We start from the raw sequence: 16,517 nt of genomic DNA, 5'->3' as shown, positions 1-16,517 counted from the left end.
TTCATTTGCTGCTATGACACGACTCAAAATGAGAAGAAACAGCTGCAAACATCCATTAAGAATCGGAACCTGGAACATACGAAGTATGAATCTAGGAAAATTGGAAATCGTCGAAAATGAAACGGAACGCATAAACATCAATATCCTAGGCATTAGTGAGCTGAAATGGACTGGTATTGGCCATTTTGAATCAGAAAATCATATAGTCTACTATGCTGGGAATGACTGCTCGAAAAGAAATGGTGTTGCATTCATCGTCAAAAAGTACATTTCAAGATCTATCCTGAAGTACAACACTGTAAGTGATAGGATAATATCCATACGGCTACAAGGAAGACCAGTTAATACAACTATTATTCAAATTTATGCGCCAACCACTAGGGTCAAAGATGAAGAAATAGAAGATTTTTATCCGCTGCTGCAGTCTGAAATTGATCAAACATGCAATCGAGATGCAGTGATAATTACTGGCGATTGGAATGCCAAAGTTGGAAACAAAGAAGAAGGATCGGTAGTTGGAAAATATGGCCTTGGTGACAGAAACAATGCCGAAGATCTAATGATAGAATTTTGCAAGACCAACGACTTCTTCATTGCAAATACCTTCTTTCACCAACATAAAGGTGACTATACACATGGACCTCAGCAGATGGAACACACAAAAATCAAATTGACTACATCTGTGGAAAGAGATGATGGAAAAGCTCAATATCATCAGTCAGAACAAGGCCAGGGGCCAACTGTGGAACAAACCATGAATTGCTCATGTGCAAGTTCAAGCTGAAACTGAAGCAAATCAGAGCAAGTCCACGAGAGCCAAAATATGACCTTGAGTATATCCCACCTGAATTTAGAGACCATCTCAAGAGTAGATTTGACGCATTGAACACTAGTGACCGAAGACCAGAAGAGTCATGGAATGACATCAAGAACATCATCCATGAAGAAAGCAAGAGGTCACTGAAAAGACAGGAAAGAAAGAAAAGACCAAGATGGATGTCAGAGGAGACTCTGAAACTTGCTCTTGTGCGTCGAGCAGCTAAAGCAAAAGGAAGAATTGATGAAATAAAAGAACTGAAGAGAATATTTTAAAGGGCAGCTCCAGAAGACAATGTAAAGTATTATAATGACATGTGCAAAGAGCTGGAGATGGAAAACCAAAAGGGAAGAACACGCCTGGCATTTCTCAAACTGAAAGAACTGAAGAAAAAATTCAAGCCTCGAGTTGCGATAGTGAAGGATTCCATGGGAAAAATATTAAACGACACAGGAAGCATCAAAAGAAGATGGAAGGAATACACAGAGTCATTATACCAAAAAGAATTAGTCGATGTTCAACCATTTCAAGAGGTGGCATATGATCAGGAACCGACGGTACTGAAGGAAGAAGTCCAAGCTGCTCTGAAGGCATTGGCGAAAAACAAGGCTCCAGGAATTGATGGAATATCAACTGAGATGTTTCAACATACAGATGCAGCATTGGTGGTGCTCACTTGTCTATGCCAAGAAATATGGAAGACAGCTTCCTGGCCAACTGCCTGGAAGAGATCCATATTTATGCCTATTCCCAAGAAAGGTGATCCAACCAAATGTGGAAATTATAGAAAAATATCATTAATATCACACATAAGCAAAATTTTGCTGAAGATCATTCAAAAATGGCTGCAGCAGTATATCGACAGGGAACCGCCAGAAATTCAGGCCAGTTTCAGAAGAGGACATGGAACCAGGGATATCATTGCTGATGTCAGATGGATCCTGGCTGAAAGCAGAGAATACCAGAAAGATGTTTACCTGTGTTTTATTGACTATGCAAAGGCATTTGACTGTGTGGATCATAACAAACTATGGATAACACTGCGAAAAATGGGAATTCCAGAACACACTTAATTGTGCTCATGAGGAACCTTTACATAGATCAAGAGGCGGTTGTTCGGACAGAACAAGGGGATACTGATTGGTTTAAAGTCAGGAAAGGTGTGCGTCAGGGTTGTATTCTTTCACCATACCTATTTAATCTGTGCTGAACAAATAATAAGGGAAGCTGGACTATATGAAGAAGAATGTGGCATGAGGATTGGAGGAAAACTCATTAACAACCTGCGTTATGTAGATGACACAACCTCGCTTGCTGAAAGTGAAGAGGACTTAAAGCACTTACTAATGAAGATCAAAGACCACAGCCTTCAGTATGGATTACACCTCAACATAAAGAAAACAAAAATCCCCATAACTGGACCAATGAGCGACGTCATGATAAACGGAGAAAGATTGAAGTTGTCAAGGATTTCATTTTACTTGGATCCACAATCAACAGCCATGGAAACAGCAGTCAAGAAATGAAAAGATGCATTGCATTGGACAAATCTGCTGCAAAGGACCTCTTCAAAGTGTTGAAGAGCAAAGATGTCACCCTGAAGACTAAGGTTCGCCTGACCCAAGCCATAGTATTTTCAATCACATGATATGCATGTGAAAGCGGGACAATGAATAAGGAAGACCGAAGAAGAGTTGATGCCTTTGAATTGTGGTGTTGGCGAAGAATATTGAATATACCATGGACTGCCAAAGAATGAACAAATCTGTCTTGGAAAAAGTGCGGCCAGAATGCTCCTTAGAGGCAAGGATGGCGAGACTGTGTCTTATTTACTTTGGACATGTTGTCAGGAGGGATCAGTCCCTGGAAAAGGACATCATGCTTGGCAGAGTACAGGGTCAGCAGAAGAGAGGAAGACCCTCAACGAGGTGGATTGACACAGCAGCTGCAACAATGAGCTCAAGCATAACAATGATTGTGAGGATGGTGCAGGACGACAGGGCAGTGTTTCGTTCTGTTGTGCACAGTGTCGCTATGGGTCAGAACCAACTTGACGGCAACTAACAACAACAATGTAGACCAATGGAATAGAATTGAGAGTTCAGAAATAAAACTACATATGTATGGTCAATTGATTTTTAACAAGGGTGCTAAGTCCATTCAGTGGGGGAAAGTACAGTCTTTTTAATAAATGGTGCTGGGAAAACTGGATATCCACAAGCAGAAGAATGAACCTGGACCCATACCTTGCATCTTACATGAACACTAACTCAAAATGAATCAAGAATCTAAATGTAAGAGCTGAAACCATAAAACTCTTAGAAAGAAACATTTAGGTATTGCTTCAGGACTTAGGTTTTAGCAGTGGATTCTTAGATAAGACACTAAAAACAAAGACAAAATAGAAAAGTGGGATCTCATGAAAATAAAAACTTTTGTTCGTCAGCTATTTGTCTTAGTCATCTAGTGCTGCTGTAACAGAAATACCACAAGTGGATGGCTTTAACAAAGAGAAATTTGTTTTCTCACAGTCTAGTAGGCTACAAGTCCAAATTCAGGGTGTCTGCTCCAGGGGAAGGCTTTCTCTCTCTGTCGGCTTTGAAGGAAGGTCCTTCTCATCAATCTTCCTTTGGCCTGGGAGCATCTCAGAGCAGGAACCTCAGGTCCAAAGATGCGCTTTGCTCCTGGAGCTGCTTTCTTGGTGGTATGAGGTCCTCCAAGTCTCTTTGCTCGCTTCTCTCTTTTATATCTTAAAAGAGATTGGCTTGAGACACTAATCTTGTAGATCTCATCAATATAACCGCTACTAATCCATCTCATTACACCATAGTGATAGGATTTACAACATATAGGAAAATCACATAAAATGGTGGACAATCACACAGTACTGAGAATCATGGCCCAGCTAAGTTGACAGATACTTTTGGGGAGCACAATTCAATCCATGACAGTACTTTATCAAGAAAGTGAAAAGACAACCTACAGACTGGGATAAAATTACTGAAAGTCATATATTAGATAAGGGTTTAATATTCAGAATACATAAAAGTCTTACAATTTAACAACAAAAAGACGAACAACCCAATCAAAAATGGACAAAGGACTTGAATAGACATTTCACCAAAGAAGAAATTCAAATGGCCAACAAGTGCATGAAAAGATGCTCAAAGTCATTAGTCATTAGGGAAATGCAAATCAAAACCATAATGAGATGTCAATCACAGGATGGCTGTGATTGAAAAAAATGGAAAACAAGTGTTGGCGAGGATGTGGAGAAATTGAAATCCTCAGACATTGCTGGTGGGATTTTATAATGGAACCGCCCTTGGCAGTTCCTCAAAAAGTGAAACAAGAATTAGCATATAATCCAACAATGCCATGCCTACGTATAAAAAAAAATATACCCCCCAAAATCAAAAGTAGGACTATAAACAGGTAGTTGTACGCTCATGTTCATTGCAGCACTATTCACAGTAGCCAATATGTGGAAGCAGCCGAAATGCCCACCAACAGACGAATGGATAAACAAAATATGGTACATATACATAATAGAGTATTACTCAGACATAAAGAGAAATGAAGCCCTGATACGTGCTACAACCAGAATGAACCTTGAAAACATTATGCTGAGTGAAATCAATCAGTCACAAAAGACAAGTATTTTATGATCCCACTTATATGAAATATTTAGAATAGGCAGGTATTTAGAGATCAAAAGTTTATTAGGGATTACCAGGTAGGATTGAGGGGGGAAAGGAAGACACAATTCTTAGGGGACACTGGCTTCCGTTAAGGGTGATGGAAAAATCTGGGAATGGTGATAGTTGAACAACATGATAAACATGTTTAATGTCACTGAACTGTACATGTAAAGACTGATGAAATGGCATGTTTTGTTACCTATTTTATTTGTCAGAAAAAAAGATGCAGTCTCTGCTCTTGAGAGTTGAAGCAATCAGAGAAAGAACCTTAAGCCTTCTATGGCCAAAGACGCTGGTTTGGAATGGCAAAGTCCTAGGTTGTCCTCATGTCAGTTTGTGTTTGTTAAAGAACTATGTTACTAAGACTTTGTAGACTATTCCAGATTTACTGTATTTTGGAGTCTATGCAGAAAATTAAGTGGGTAGAGCCTGACTTCAACAGCCGGTAAACATGACCTTTGGGTTTGGTAAACAAACAAATAAAAAAACAAAAAACTGATGCAAGAAGAAATAGATAACTCAAAGAGTGCTATAACCATTAAAGAAATGTATCCAGTAATCAAAAATTTCCTCGCAGAGCAAGATCTAAGCCCAGTGGCTCTAATGGTAAATTACTGAATATGCTGGAAAGAAAATATTTCAGGGTCATTGAGATTCTCCTAGAGAACAGAAGAAGAAAATATACTCTTCAAATCATTTTATGTAGCTAACATAACATCACTACAAAAATCTGACAAAGAAAGTATGGAGAATTAAAATTACAGGTCAAAATCTTAAACAAAATATTGGCAAAGTGAATCCAGCTGTATATCAAGAGGATAATACTCTACGAACAAGACCATAGTCCAGGAATGCAAGCTTGGTTTAACATTGATTAAGAAATCAATATAATCCATGGCATTAACAGATTAATGAGAAAATCCATATGGTTATTCAATAAATGTAAAATAAAAGTGTGTAATAAAATTTAACATCATAAATGCAGAACAAGTGTTTGATAAAATTTAGCATTAATTAATGATAAAATTTCTTAAGAAGCTAGACATAAAAGGGCACTTTTCAAATTTGATAAGGGATACTACAGAGGACACCAGCTAACATCAAAACTCTTTATTCCAAGGTTAGCTTTGCTTCAAAATTAGACTACGAGGATGGCGAATGTCACAGTTTCTAACATTGTAAAGAACAGTAAGTAGGAAAATAAAATGAAGGACATAAAACTTGGAAGAAACAAAAGTGTCACTGCCAGATAATACGATTATTTATACAGAAAAGCCAAAAGATAAATTATTAGTTACTAAGAAAATTGAAGATTGCCACATACTAAAATATGCAGACAGCACTTCTATATCTATATACCAAAAACAGTTGAAAATGAAATTTCAAAAGATTTACAGTAGTATCAAGCATGTTTCTAATTCCAAGTCTAATAAAAGATGTTTAAGGCCACTGTTGGAGAAAATTAAACATTTCCAGACACAGTAAAGTAGATCTAAATAAATGAAGTGGTATCCGTGGAAGACTCCAAGATGTTCATTCCCAATCAAAATCCAAATACACTTTTTTTTTTTGGAAAGGAGGGTGTGAAAATTGACAGGTTTCTTCCAAGAATCAAGTACAGCCAAGCACTCTTGAAGAAGTCAGAGGTATCAAGACTTATTATAAAACTACAGTAATTAAGACACCAGGGTCTCAGTGCAAGGATAGATGAACAGACCAAAGGAAAAGAATGCAGAGCTCAGAAACAGACCCATGAGTAACTGGACTCCCTCCAACTTTTTTTTTTAAACCGTGGCGGAAGATGTAAAGTATGGTCTATTCATAATTGTTGCTTGGACCAATTAATGAAAAAGACAAAGATATTGAAAATTGAGTAAAGACTTGAACAGTGCCACCACAGGAGAGGAAACAGAAATGGCCAATGAACTTGGAAATGGAGCTGCCTGTAACAGTCCTCAGGACAATGCACACAAAGCCATGGGGAGGTGGAGCCCCACACCCAGCAGATGGCCAGGAGTTAGCACACCTGACATACTAAGAGTAGTCTCAGCCGTGGAGCACCAGGAACTCCCCTGCACTGCTGGTGGGAATGGTCCTGGTGTCATCTGGTCAGGTTGAAGGTGCACAGGCATCCTGATCCCGCAGTCCTCTCCTGGAGCAACGTGTGTCCAGGAGCAGTCTCACAAAACATCCTACCAGGAAACAGCCCACCTGCCATCAGTGTCAGGAGGTATAAATGCACTACAGTGAGTTGTTGCTCAGAAAGGCCTGGGGCCTCTCCAGGCCACAGAGCTGGAGGCAGAACCTGGAGTAGCTTCTGGATCTCCTGGCTCCTGTCCAGGCCTTCTTTGTCCATTGTTGTCTCCCTGACTTAGATGGTGTTTCTGACTGAGTGTCCCTTTCTGTCCCCAGAGCCCACAGTGGTGTTTGCCAAGGAGCAGCCGGTACAGAGCGAGGTGCGGGCTGAGGTGGGGGCCAGCGCCACACTGAGCTGTGAGGTGGCCCAGGCCCAGACGGAGGTGACGTGGTACAAGGACGGGAAGAAGCTGAGTTCAAGCTCGAGGGTGCGCGTGGAGGCCACGGGCCGTGGGCGGCGGCTGGTGGTGCAGCAGGCGGGCAAGGCGGATGTTGGGGAGTACAGCTGTGAGGCTGGCGGCCAGAAGGTCTCCTTCCACCTGGATGTCACAGGTGGGTTCTTGAGGCCCCTGTTTCTTCCTGAGGAGTATGTCCAGGCAGTGATTGGTGAGAGATGCCATCTTGTTTCCTGTTTTCTCATGAGTCTCCCAATATAACAGCAACTGGCAAGTAATAACTACATGCTGAGTCTGAGGCCCTTTATGAAGTGCTGCTTGTCTTTTACTTGTTTAAACTTTACAAAAACTTTCCCTTTAATTAGGAATTTTAAGACAAGAAACAGGGAAGTTTTGTAACTTACCAAAGGTTGCAAATCCAATACTCTGGGGTCATTTCCTTCTGCTTGACAAACTTTTTCTTCTAAATGAAATTTTCAGCATTCATTCTAGCGGATTTACTGGTGGGACAGATCCTCTCATTTTTTTGGTTTGTGTCCAAACATCTTTGTTTTGCCTTCGATCCTGAAAGCTATTTTCTAAAAAATATCAAATTCCAGTCTAACAGCTACTTTCTTTCAATATGATAAAGATATCATTCCCTTGTCTTCTGCCTTCCATATTTTCTGTTTGTATATCAACTGTCAGTTTATTATGTTTCATTTGAGGGTTATATATCTTTTTTCACCTGTCTTCTTTTAAGATTTTTTTGTTTCGATTTCTCAGCAGTTTAACTCTAAACCACCTAGGTGTATTCATCTTGTTTGGAGTTGCAGAGAATCATGAATTTGTGGGCTGATGTCTTTGTTGGTCCTGGAAAATCCTTGTTCATTGTCTCTTCTGCCCCATTCTTTCTCTCTTATTCTAGGACTTCAGTGCCACTTTATTAGACCTTATTACTGTTTCTTAAAAAAAAAAAAAATTTTTTTTTTTTTTTTACATGCCTGGTTTGCCTCACTCTCTGCCACTTAGTTCTTCCTTTTTCCCTGCTTTATTCTGGGTATTTTCTTTTGACCTGTCTTTCAATTCATGAATCCTCTGTTTTGCTGTATCTAATCTTTTGTCACAGCCATCTGTAGAGTACTTAATTCAGTCATTGTATTTTCAAGTTCTATAATTTCCATTTGATTAATTTTTAGAGTCTAACTTCCTAGTGAAATTCTTCATTTTTGATCTATCGTCTATTTCCTTTCTTGATTTAAAAAAAAAATATATTAATTGTGGCTATGCCCTAGTCTGATAACTCTAATATCTGTATCAATTGATATTTTTATTTTATTCCGATTTCTAGTATTTGCTCCTGTTGTTGGCATGTCTGCAAATTTTTGATTGATTATCGATGTCTTGTGTTAAAATTGTTGATTATGATTCATTGTATTTTTTGATAGACAAATTAGAGGGGGGCTAACAACCTTAATCCCTTCGGGGAATGAGCTGATTCAAGGCTGCACTGACATTTTCATAAGGGTCATCTATCTCTGGTTCTTCTTCATTCCTGGGCAAAGTCTTGCAAGAATTCTTGCTGAGAGCTTGGGGTGTGAATTGGGGACCCTCTCCCAGTAGACCCTGAATTTTAGCATTTGTCTCTTCAGGACTCCAAGATGCCGAAAAGTCTTCTCTGCTTTTCAGAGGTTTCCTGCTTGGCTTCGTAGCCTCCTGTCCCATGCAGCTTCAGAACCATCAGACGTTTTGAAGGGAATGAGTAGTGTCTCTTCAATCTCTTGTCTTTATCTCACTGGCCCCTTGAGATGTCTCTTTTTTCACAGCAGGCCTAGGTCCGGCACTTTACCCAGATCTTCGGTGTCTTTTCCTATTTCTGGAAGTAGCAAATTCCCTGAGGGGAAAAGCAGGTGACTAGTTGGACTCACATCTCTGCGTGGTGCCCCCTTCTCAGGGATTTTGCCTCCCCAATCCAGTATGTTCTCTAGGTCCTCCTCCACCACAGCTTGTGCTGTTTACTTTCCTTGCTCACCTTGCATACTCCTTTTGGAGGGCCCTTGCCTGGCAGTCATCTCCATTAGAATGCTTCTTTCTCAGCTTTTTACAGGGCTGGCTCCCTCTTATCTTTAGGACTCTGATTAATTATCACTCCTTAGCAATGTCCTCCCTGACCACTCAGTCTAAGGTTGTCTTATCTCTTTAGCACATTTGCCTGTTTCATCTCATCACAGCATTCCACCCTAGCATTACGTGATTATTTTCGTGATTATGTTTATTCGTCTTTCTTTCTTGATTAGAATATAAGCTCCATAGAGCAGGGGAATTATCTACCATGCCCATGGAAGCATCTCCAGGGCCACTTCATAGTAGGAACTCCCTTGATACGAGTTGTGTGAATGATTGAATGAATGCAACTACAGATTGAAAATTCTAAGATGATGTATGTATTCATTTTAGTTTAATGGAATGCATACAATTAAAAATGGGTAATATGAAGTGTTGGTAAGGATGTGGAGCATCTGGAACTCTCACACACTGCTGGTGGGAATATAAGATGTCATAACAATTTTTTAAAATATTTGGCAGTAAATCCTAACACAGGCCTACCATCTGTCCTAACATTTTCATATGCCCATCAATGATATATTCAAGAATGTTTATAGCAGCTTTACTCATAGTATCTTCAAATTGGAAACAACCTAAATGACCATCAAGAATAAAAGGAAAAACAAATTGTATTGTATTCATAACATGGACTCCTAGTCTGTAAATGAAAGAATGAACTGCTGCTACATGTGACAAATGGATAAATTTTGTAAACATGCTGAGTAAAAGAAACCAAACCGAAGAAAGTACATAATGTATAATTCTATTCATGTGAGATTCAAGAATTTGTTGTTGTTTTTAGTTGCCATCAAGTTGGCTCTGCCTCATGGTGAATTAAAGAATCGGAAAAAATAATTTATGGTGATATACTCAGAATGTTGGTTCCCCTTGGAGGGTGATCAGTGGTGACTGGGGGCCAGAAATGGCCTATATCTGATATATGGTGGTTACATAGGGTTATGTATAAAGTTCACTGAGCTGTACAGATACAATTCGTGTACTATATATAAATTACACTTTGATAAACAGGTGGAATATTTTTATGGAGCACATACCACCTACCATACACTTGGGTGCACTAGTAAACAAGACTGCCCTGCCCACCCAGTGCTGTCATGGGGAAAAGCAATAAACTAGCAGTTGAGCTGGAACATCCTCAGCCACTGTCCTCCAGCCTTAGGAATTGCTCTTGATTCAGGACATCCCCAGATTGCAGCTCTGACACGGGGTCCTCGTGTTTGTGAACTCAAGTCTAACAGCCCACAAAACACATGACGTCACTGGAATCAAGGGAAAATGTACTGAACCCTGACGCTTCAGTGTCTGTGAAGTGGGTTAGTACCAGGTCTGTGTCTCTGACCATTTGTCCCTCCCTGTTCCCAGAGCCCGAGGTGGTGTTTGCCAAGGAGCAGCTGGCACGGAGTGAGGTGTGGGCTGAGGCAGGGGCCAGCACCATGCTGAGCTGTGAGGTGGCCCAGGCCCAGACAGAGGTGGTGTGGTACAAGGATGGGAAGAAGCTGAGTTCAAGCTCAAGAGTGCACGTGGAGGCCACAGGCTGTGGGCGGCAGCTGGTGGTGCAGCAGGTGGGCAAGGCAGATGCTGGAGAGTACAGCTGTGAGGCCAGGGGCCAGAAGGTCTCCTTCCACCTGGACGTCACAGGTGAGTCCTCTGGAAGTTGTAACAGCCTTATTTGGAGATGATGATGTGACTGATTTATCACTCCAACAGATCATGGTGCTGTTTGTGTCTCCATATTGCCCATCTTCTCACCTTGTTAATTTTCTGCCCAAGGTTGGGGCCTGTGATGGTTAAGATTGTGTGTCAACTTGACTGGGCCATGATTCTCAGTGGTTTAGCAGTTATGTAATGGTGCAGTTATCCTCCATTTTGTGATATAATGTAATCACCTCCATAATGTGACCTCATATGATCAACCAATCAGTTGTAAGGGAGTTTCCTCGGGGTGCGGCCTGCATCCAATATATATGGATGTTCTGGCAGAATTCGCTGGCTTTTGCTCACCCTGGATCCTGCATCCAGCTCATTATCATCTGACCTCCAGTTCTTGATACTTGAGCCAGTGACCTGCCATATTGCCTCCTGATCTTGGGATTTGTCAGCCTCTGCAGGCTGTGAGACGGCAGCTTGCTGTCTGACCTGCCAATCTTGGGCTCATCAGCCCTGCCGGTATGTGAGTTAGGAGAAGACTCCAGCCTGACACCTGACCCATGGACTTGGGACTTGCCAGCTGGTACAAGCGCTTAAGCCATTTCCTTGAGATATAGTGTTAATCTTTCTCCCAGCATCCCCCAAAGGGATCTATAGCCTTTTACAAGAGTGACTGTTCACTGGGGGAAAAGGAAATAATCAGACCTTTCTGGGATACTGAATCTGAACTGGCACTAATTCCAGGAGATCCAAAGCGTCACTGTGGCCCACCGGTCAGAGTGGTTGTGTATGGAGGTCAGGTTATTAATGGAGTCTCAGCTTATGTCCATCTCACAGCGGCTCCAGTATGTCCCCTAACCCATCTCCTGTAGTGATTTCCTAGTTCCAGAATGCATAATTGGAATAGATGTACTCAGCAACTGGCAGAACCCCAACATTGGACTCCTGACAAGTGTAGCAAGGTCTATTATGGTAGGAAAAAACAAGTGGAAGCCATTAAAACTGCCCCTACCTAGGAAAATAGTAAACCAAAAGCAATACTGCATTCCTGGAGGCATTGCAGAGATTACTGCCATCATCAAGGACTTGAAGGATGCACAGGTGGTGATTCCCACCACTCCCACCATATCACCACTCAACTTGCCTATTTGGCCTTCACAAAAAACAGATGGATCTTGGAGAATGACAGTAGATCATCATAAACTTAACTAGGTGGTGACCCCAATTGTAGCTGTTGTTCCAGATGGGGTTTCATTAACAAATTAATACATCTCCTGCTACCTGGTATGCAACTATTGCACTGGCCACTGCTTTTTTCTCGATTCTGGTTTCAAAGGAACACCAGAAGTAGTTTGCCTTCAGCTGGCAAGGGCAGCAATACGCCTTCACGGTCCTACCTCAGAGGTATGTCAACTCTCCAGCCCTATGTCATAATTTAGTCCACAGGGACCTTGATTGCTTTTCTCTTCCACAAGATGTCACGGTGGTCCATTACACTGATGACATTATACTGATTGGACCTAGTAAGGAAGTAGTGTAAATGACTGGATTTATTGGTAAAAACGTTTGTGTGCTAAAGGGTGGGAAATTAATCTGACAGAAATTCAGGTGCCTTCCACCTCAGTGAAATTTCTAGGGGTCCAGTGGTGTGGGGCATGTTGAGGTACTCCTTCTTAAGTGAAGGATAAGTTATTGCATTTGGCCTGTCTCACAACTGAAAAGGAGGCACAATGCCTGGTGGACCGCTTTGGATTCTGGAGGCAATGCATCCCTTATTTGGGTGTGTTACTCTGGCTTATTTATCAAGTGACTCGAAAAACTGCTAGTTTTGAATGTGGCCCAGAAAAGTGAAGGCTCTCAAACAGGTTTAGTTTGCTGTGCAAGCTGCTCTGCCACTTGGATGATATGATCCAGCTGATCCAATGGTGCTTGAAGTGTCTGTGGAAGATAGAGATGCTGTTTCGAGTCTTTGGCAGGCCCCTATCGGTGAATCACAGTGCAGGCCCTTAGGATTTTGCAGCAAAGCCCTGCCATCATCTTTTGAGAAACAGCTTTTGGCTTGTTACTGGGTCTTAGTAGAGACTGAACACTTAAACATGGGCCACCAAATCACCATGTGGCCTGAGCTGCCCAACATGAACTGGGTGTTGTCTGAACCTCAGAGCCATAAAGTCAGATGTGCACAGCAGCACTCCATCATTAAATGGAAGTGGTATATACAAGACTGCTCCCAAGCAGGACCTGAAGGTACAAGTTGCATGAGGAACTGGCCCAAATGCCAATGGTCTCCACTCCTTTCACATTACCTTCCATCTCCTAGTCTGCACCTATGGCCTCATGGGGAGTTTCTCATGATCAGTTGACTGAAGAAGAGAAAACCTGCGCCTGGTTTACAGATGATTCTGTGTGATACGCAGGCACCACTTGTAAGTGGACAGCTACAGCACTGCAGCCCCAGTCTGGGACTTCCCTGAAGGACAGTGGTGAAGGAAAATCCTCCCCGTGGGCAGAACTTCAAGCTGTGCACCTGGTTCTTCACTTTGCTTGGAAGGAGAAATGGCCAGATGTGGGATTGTATACTGATTCATGGGCAATGGCCAGTGGTTTAGCTGGATGGTCAGGGACTTGGAAGGAACATGATTGGAAAACTGGAGACAAGGAGGTATGGGGAAGACGTGTATGAATAAAACTCTCTGAATGGGCCAAAGAAGTGAAGATATTCGTGTCTTGTGTGAAAGCTCACGGAAGAGTGACCTCAGCAGAGGAAGATTTTAACAACAAAGTAGATAGGATGATGAGTTCTGTGCAAACCAGTCATCCTCTTTCCCCAGCCGCTACCATCATTGTCCAGTGAGCTCATGAACAAAGAAATACCTCACAGGGTTGGGGCAGTGTTCTCCAGGAAGCTGCATATGCTCTAAACTAGCATTCAATATATGGTGCCGTTTCTCCCATAGCCAGGATTCGTGGGTCCAGGAATGAAGAGATGGAAATGGAAGTGGCACCACTCACTATTACCCCTAGTGACCCACTTGCAAAATTTTTGCTTCCTGTTCCTGTAACCCTATGCTATGTGGGTCTAGAGGTCTTAGTTCCAAAGGGAGGAGTGCATCCACCTGGAGAAAAACCCAAGACACAGCATTAATTCCGTTGAACTGGAAGCTAAGAATGCCTCCTGGCTACTTTGGGCTCCTCATGCCTCTGCATCAACAGGCAAAGAAGGGAGTTACTGTATTGGGTGGTATGACTGATCCTGATTATCAGTAAGAAATCGGATTGATATTACATCATGGAGGTAAAGAAGAGTATGTCTGGAATACAGGAGTTCCTTTAGGGTGTCTCTTAGCACTACCATGCCCTGTGATTAAAGTCAATGGAAAACTACAGCAACTTGGTTCGGACATGACTACTTGTGGCCCAAACCCTTCAGGAATGAAGGTTTAGGTCACCCCACCAAGCAAAGAACCACAACCAGCTGAGGTGCTTGCCGAGGACAAAGAGTATACGGAATGGGTGGTGGAAGAAGGTAGTTCTAAATACCAGCTATGACCATGTGACCAGTGGCAGAAATGAGGACTGTAACTGTTAGGAGTATTCCTTCCTTGTATGTGTGTATCAAATATTTTTGTTTTTTTACCTATAAAATATAAGATAAATATAACCTATAAATATATAAGGGTCGGCGGTTCAAATCCACCAGGCGCTCCTTGGAAAACTCTATGGGGCAGTTCTACTCGTATCCAATAGGGTCGCTATGAGTCAGAATCGACTCGAGGGTGCTGGGCTGGGTATAAAATATAAGATGTAAATGCAGATAGTATGTTTTCGGTTGTACACATGTTAGTTGTATGATGTTAGGCCCAGGTATGACTTTCTAATTGTCTTTAGAGATTGTGTAGAGTTTAGGGAGTTGTGTACAGGTGCCAAGTTAACAAGAGGTTGACTGTGATGGTTAAGGTTGTGTGTCATCTTGGGAGGGCCTTAATTCTCAGTGGTTTGGCAGTTAGGTAATGATGTAGTTATCCTTAATTTTGTGATAAAATGTAATCATCTCCATGATGTGATCTGATGTGATAAGCCAATCAATTGTAAAGGGTGTTTTCTTGGGGGTGTGGCCTGCATCCAGTGTATTTGGATGTTCTGGATCCTGCAGCTGGCTCATCATCATGTGACCTCTGGTTCTTGGGACTTGAGCCAGTGATCTGCCATATTGCCTGCAGATCTTGGATTTATCAGCCTCCACAGCCTGTGAGCCAGCAGCCTACCATCTGACCAGCTGATCGTGGGTTTGTCAGCCCCTGCAGCTATGTAAGTCAGGAGAAGCCTCCAGCCTGATGCCTGACCCGTGGTCTTGGTACTCGCCAACCTCTACAACCACGTGAGCCATTTCCTTGAGATAAATCTCTGTTCCTCTCTTTCTCTCTCCCTCTCTCTCTATATATTTATAATATACTTTTTACTGGTTTTATTTCTCTAGAGAACCCATCCTAAGACAGGGCCACAAGATGCTGGTTGAGAGCCGTATGTAAGAAAGGGAGTGGGGTCATTCTTCTTCCCCTCAGGTGGTGTCTCTGGGCTGGAATGCTTAGTCACAAATTCCCAGTCCATACCCAGGACCTTCCTTGTCTTCCATGGTTTTCAGGACTCTGGCTCTATCTGGAGCTTGAGGTAGATCGAGTGTCTCTCATCTGGGTTATGTGAATATTTTTCTGATGTCCTGACCCCTCACAATATGGGTCTTCTCACTAGTATGAGATTTTGAATTCCATTGAGACAGGAGAGGGGAGGCTTTGGTCACCCAGCCATACTGGCATTATCTCGAGGCTGATCTTTGAATGATCACCGTTTGGGTGCTCTGGGGCACTTTTGCTTTCTCTTGACCTGGATAGGGAAGCCCTCTGTTCACGTAAACGTGCAGAGTCTAGGTCCACATTTTGGTATAAGATCTGCAAAAAGTAAATGAAGAGGATTAATGGATATGTTTGGGTGAGTTTTGGGCTTCTCTTTTTAAATCAAGTCGCGTTTTTTCTTTGTCTTCAGTTAAAACACTGTGTAAATTTCCTTTGGAGTTTGAGATAAAATTTAGGAATGGAAAGGCCTTGTTAGTGATGAATTACTGTAAACAGCAGCCACCGACTGGCAAAGCAGTATTTATCGCATAGAATTGACGTAATGATCAGTGTGTGTCTGTACCCTGAGAACGAACTTTATTTTCATTTTGTTGAGCCTTGACCTCCGTTGTGGGCCTGCAGTCCCACGTGTCACCACTAGGTGGCACCACAAAACATTCTGCATCGTATTATTGGGAACACTGCTGGTTCAGTGATAGAATTCTTGCCATCCATGCAGGAGACCTGTGTTCGATTCCTGGACAATATACCCTATGTGCATCTCATAAGTCGCTTGTCGGTCAGTGGTGGTTTGCATGTTGCTATGATACTGAATAGCTTTCAGTGGAGCTTCCTAAGATGGACTAGGACGAAAGGCCGGATGATCTACTTCCAAAAATCAGCTAACGAGACGCTGTAGATCGCAATGGTCCAGTCCACAGCCAATCGTGGGGATGGTGTAGGGCTGGGCAGGGCGGTGTTCTGTTGTCCACGGGGTTGCCATTAACGGGGGCGTTTAATAGTCGATGGCGGCTAACAACAACAGTACTATCTGGTGCTTTGTGTGTATCGATACCAAAAACCCAATGTACTATATTTTGTAATG

General features: G+C 42.2%; 1 protein-coding gene across 1 annotated transcript in view; it reads left to right on the top strand.

Moving 5' to 3' along the window:
* The window catches only part of OBSCN (obscurin, cytoskeletal calmodulin and titin-interacting RhoGEF), a 224,764-nt gene that overhangs the window by 81,470 nt on the left and 126,777 nt on the right, over positions 1-16,517 (top strand). Inside the window, exons 16-17 of the mRNA XM_064279626.1 lie at positions 6,931-7,206; positions 10,518-10,793. Coding sequence (XP_064135696.1) covers positions 6,931-7,206; positions 10,518-10,793 — 552 coding nt within the window. The remainder of the gene's footprint in view (positions 1-6,930; positions 7,207-10,517; positions 10,794-16,517) is intronic.

This window comes from Loxodonta africana, chromosome 2 (genome assembly GCF_030014295.1).
Source record: "Loxodonta africana isolate mLoxAfr1 chromosome 2, mLoxAfr1.hap2, whole genome shotgun sequence".
Lineage (NCBI taxonomy): Eukaryota > Metazoa > Chordata > Mammalia > Proboscidea > Elephantidae > Loxodonta > Loxodonta africana.
This window is presented reverse-complemented; position numbering and strand designations above follow the sequence as displayed.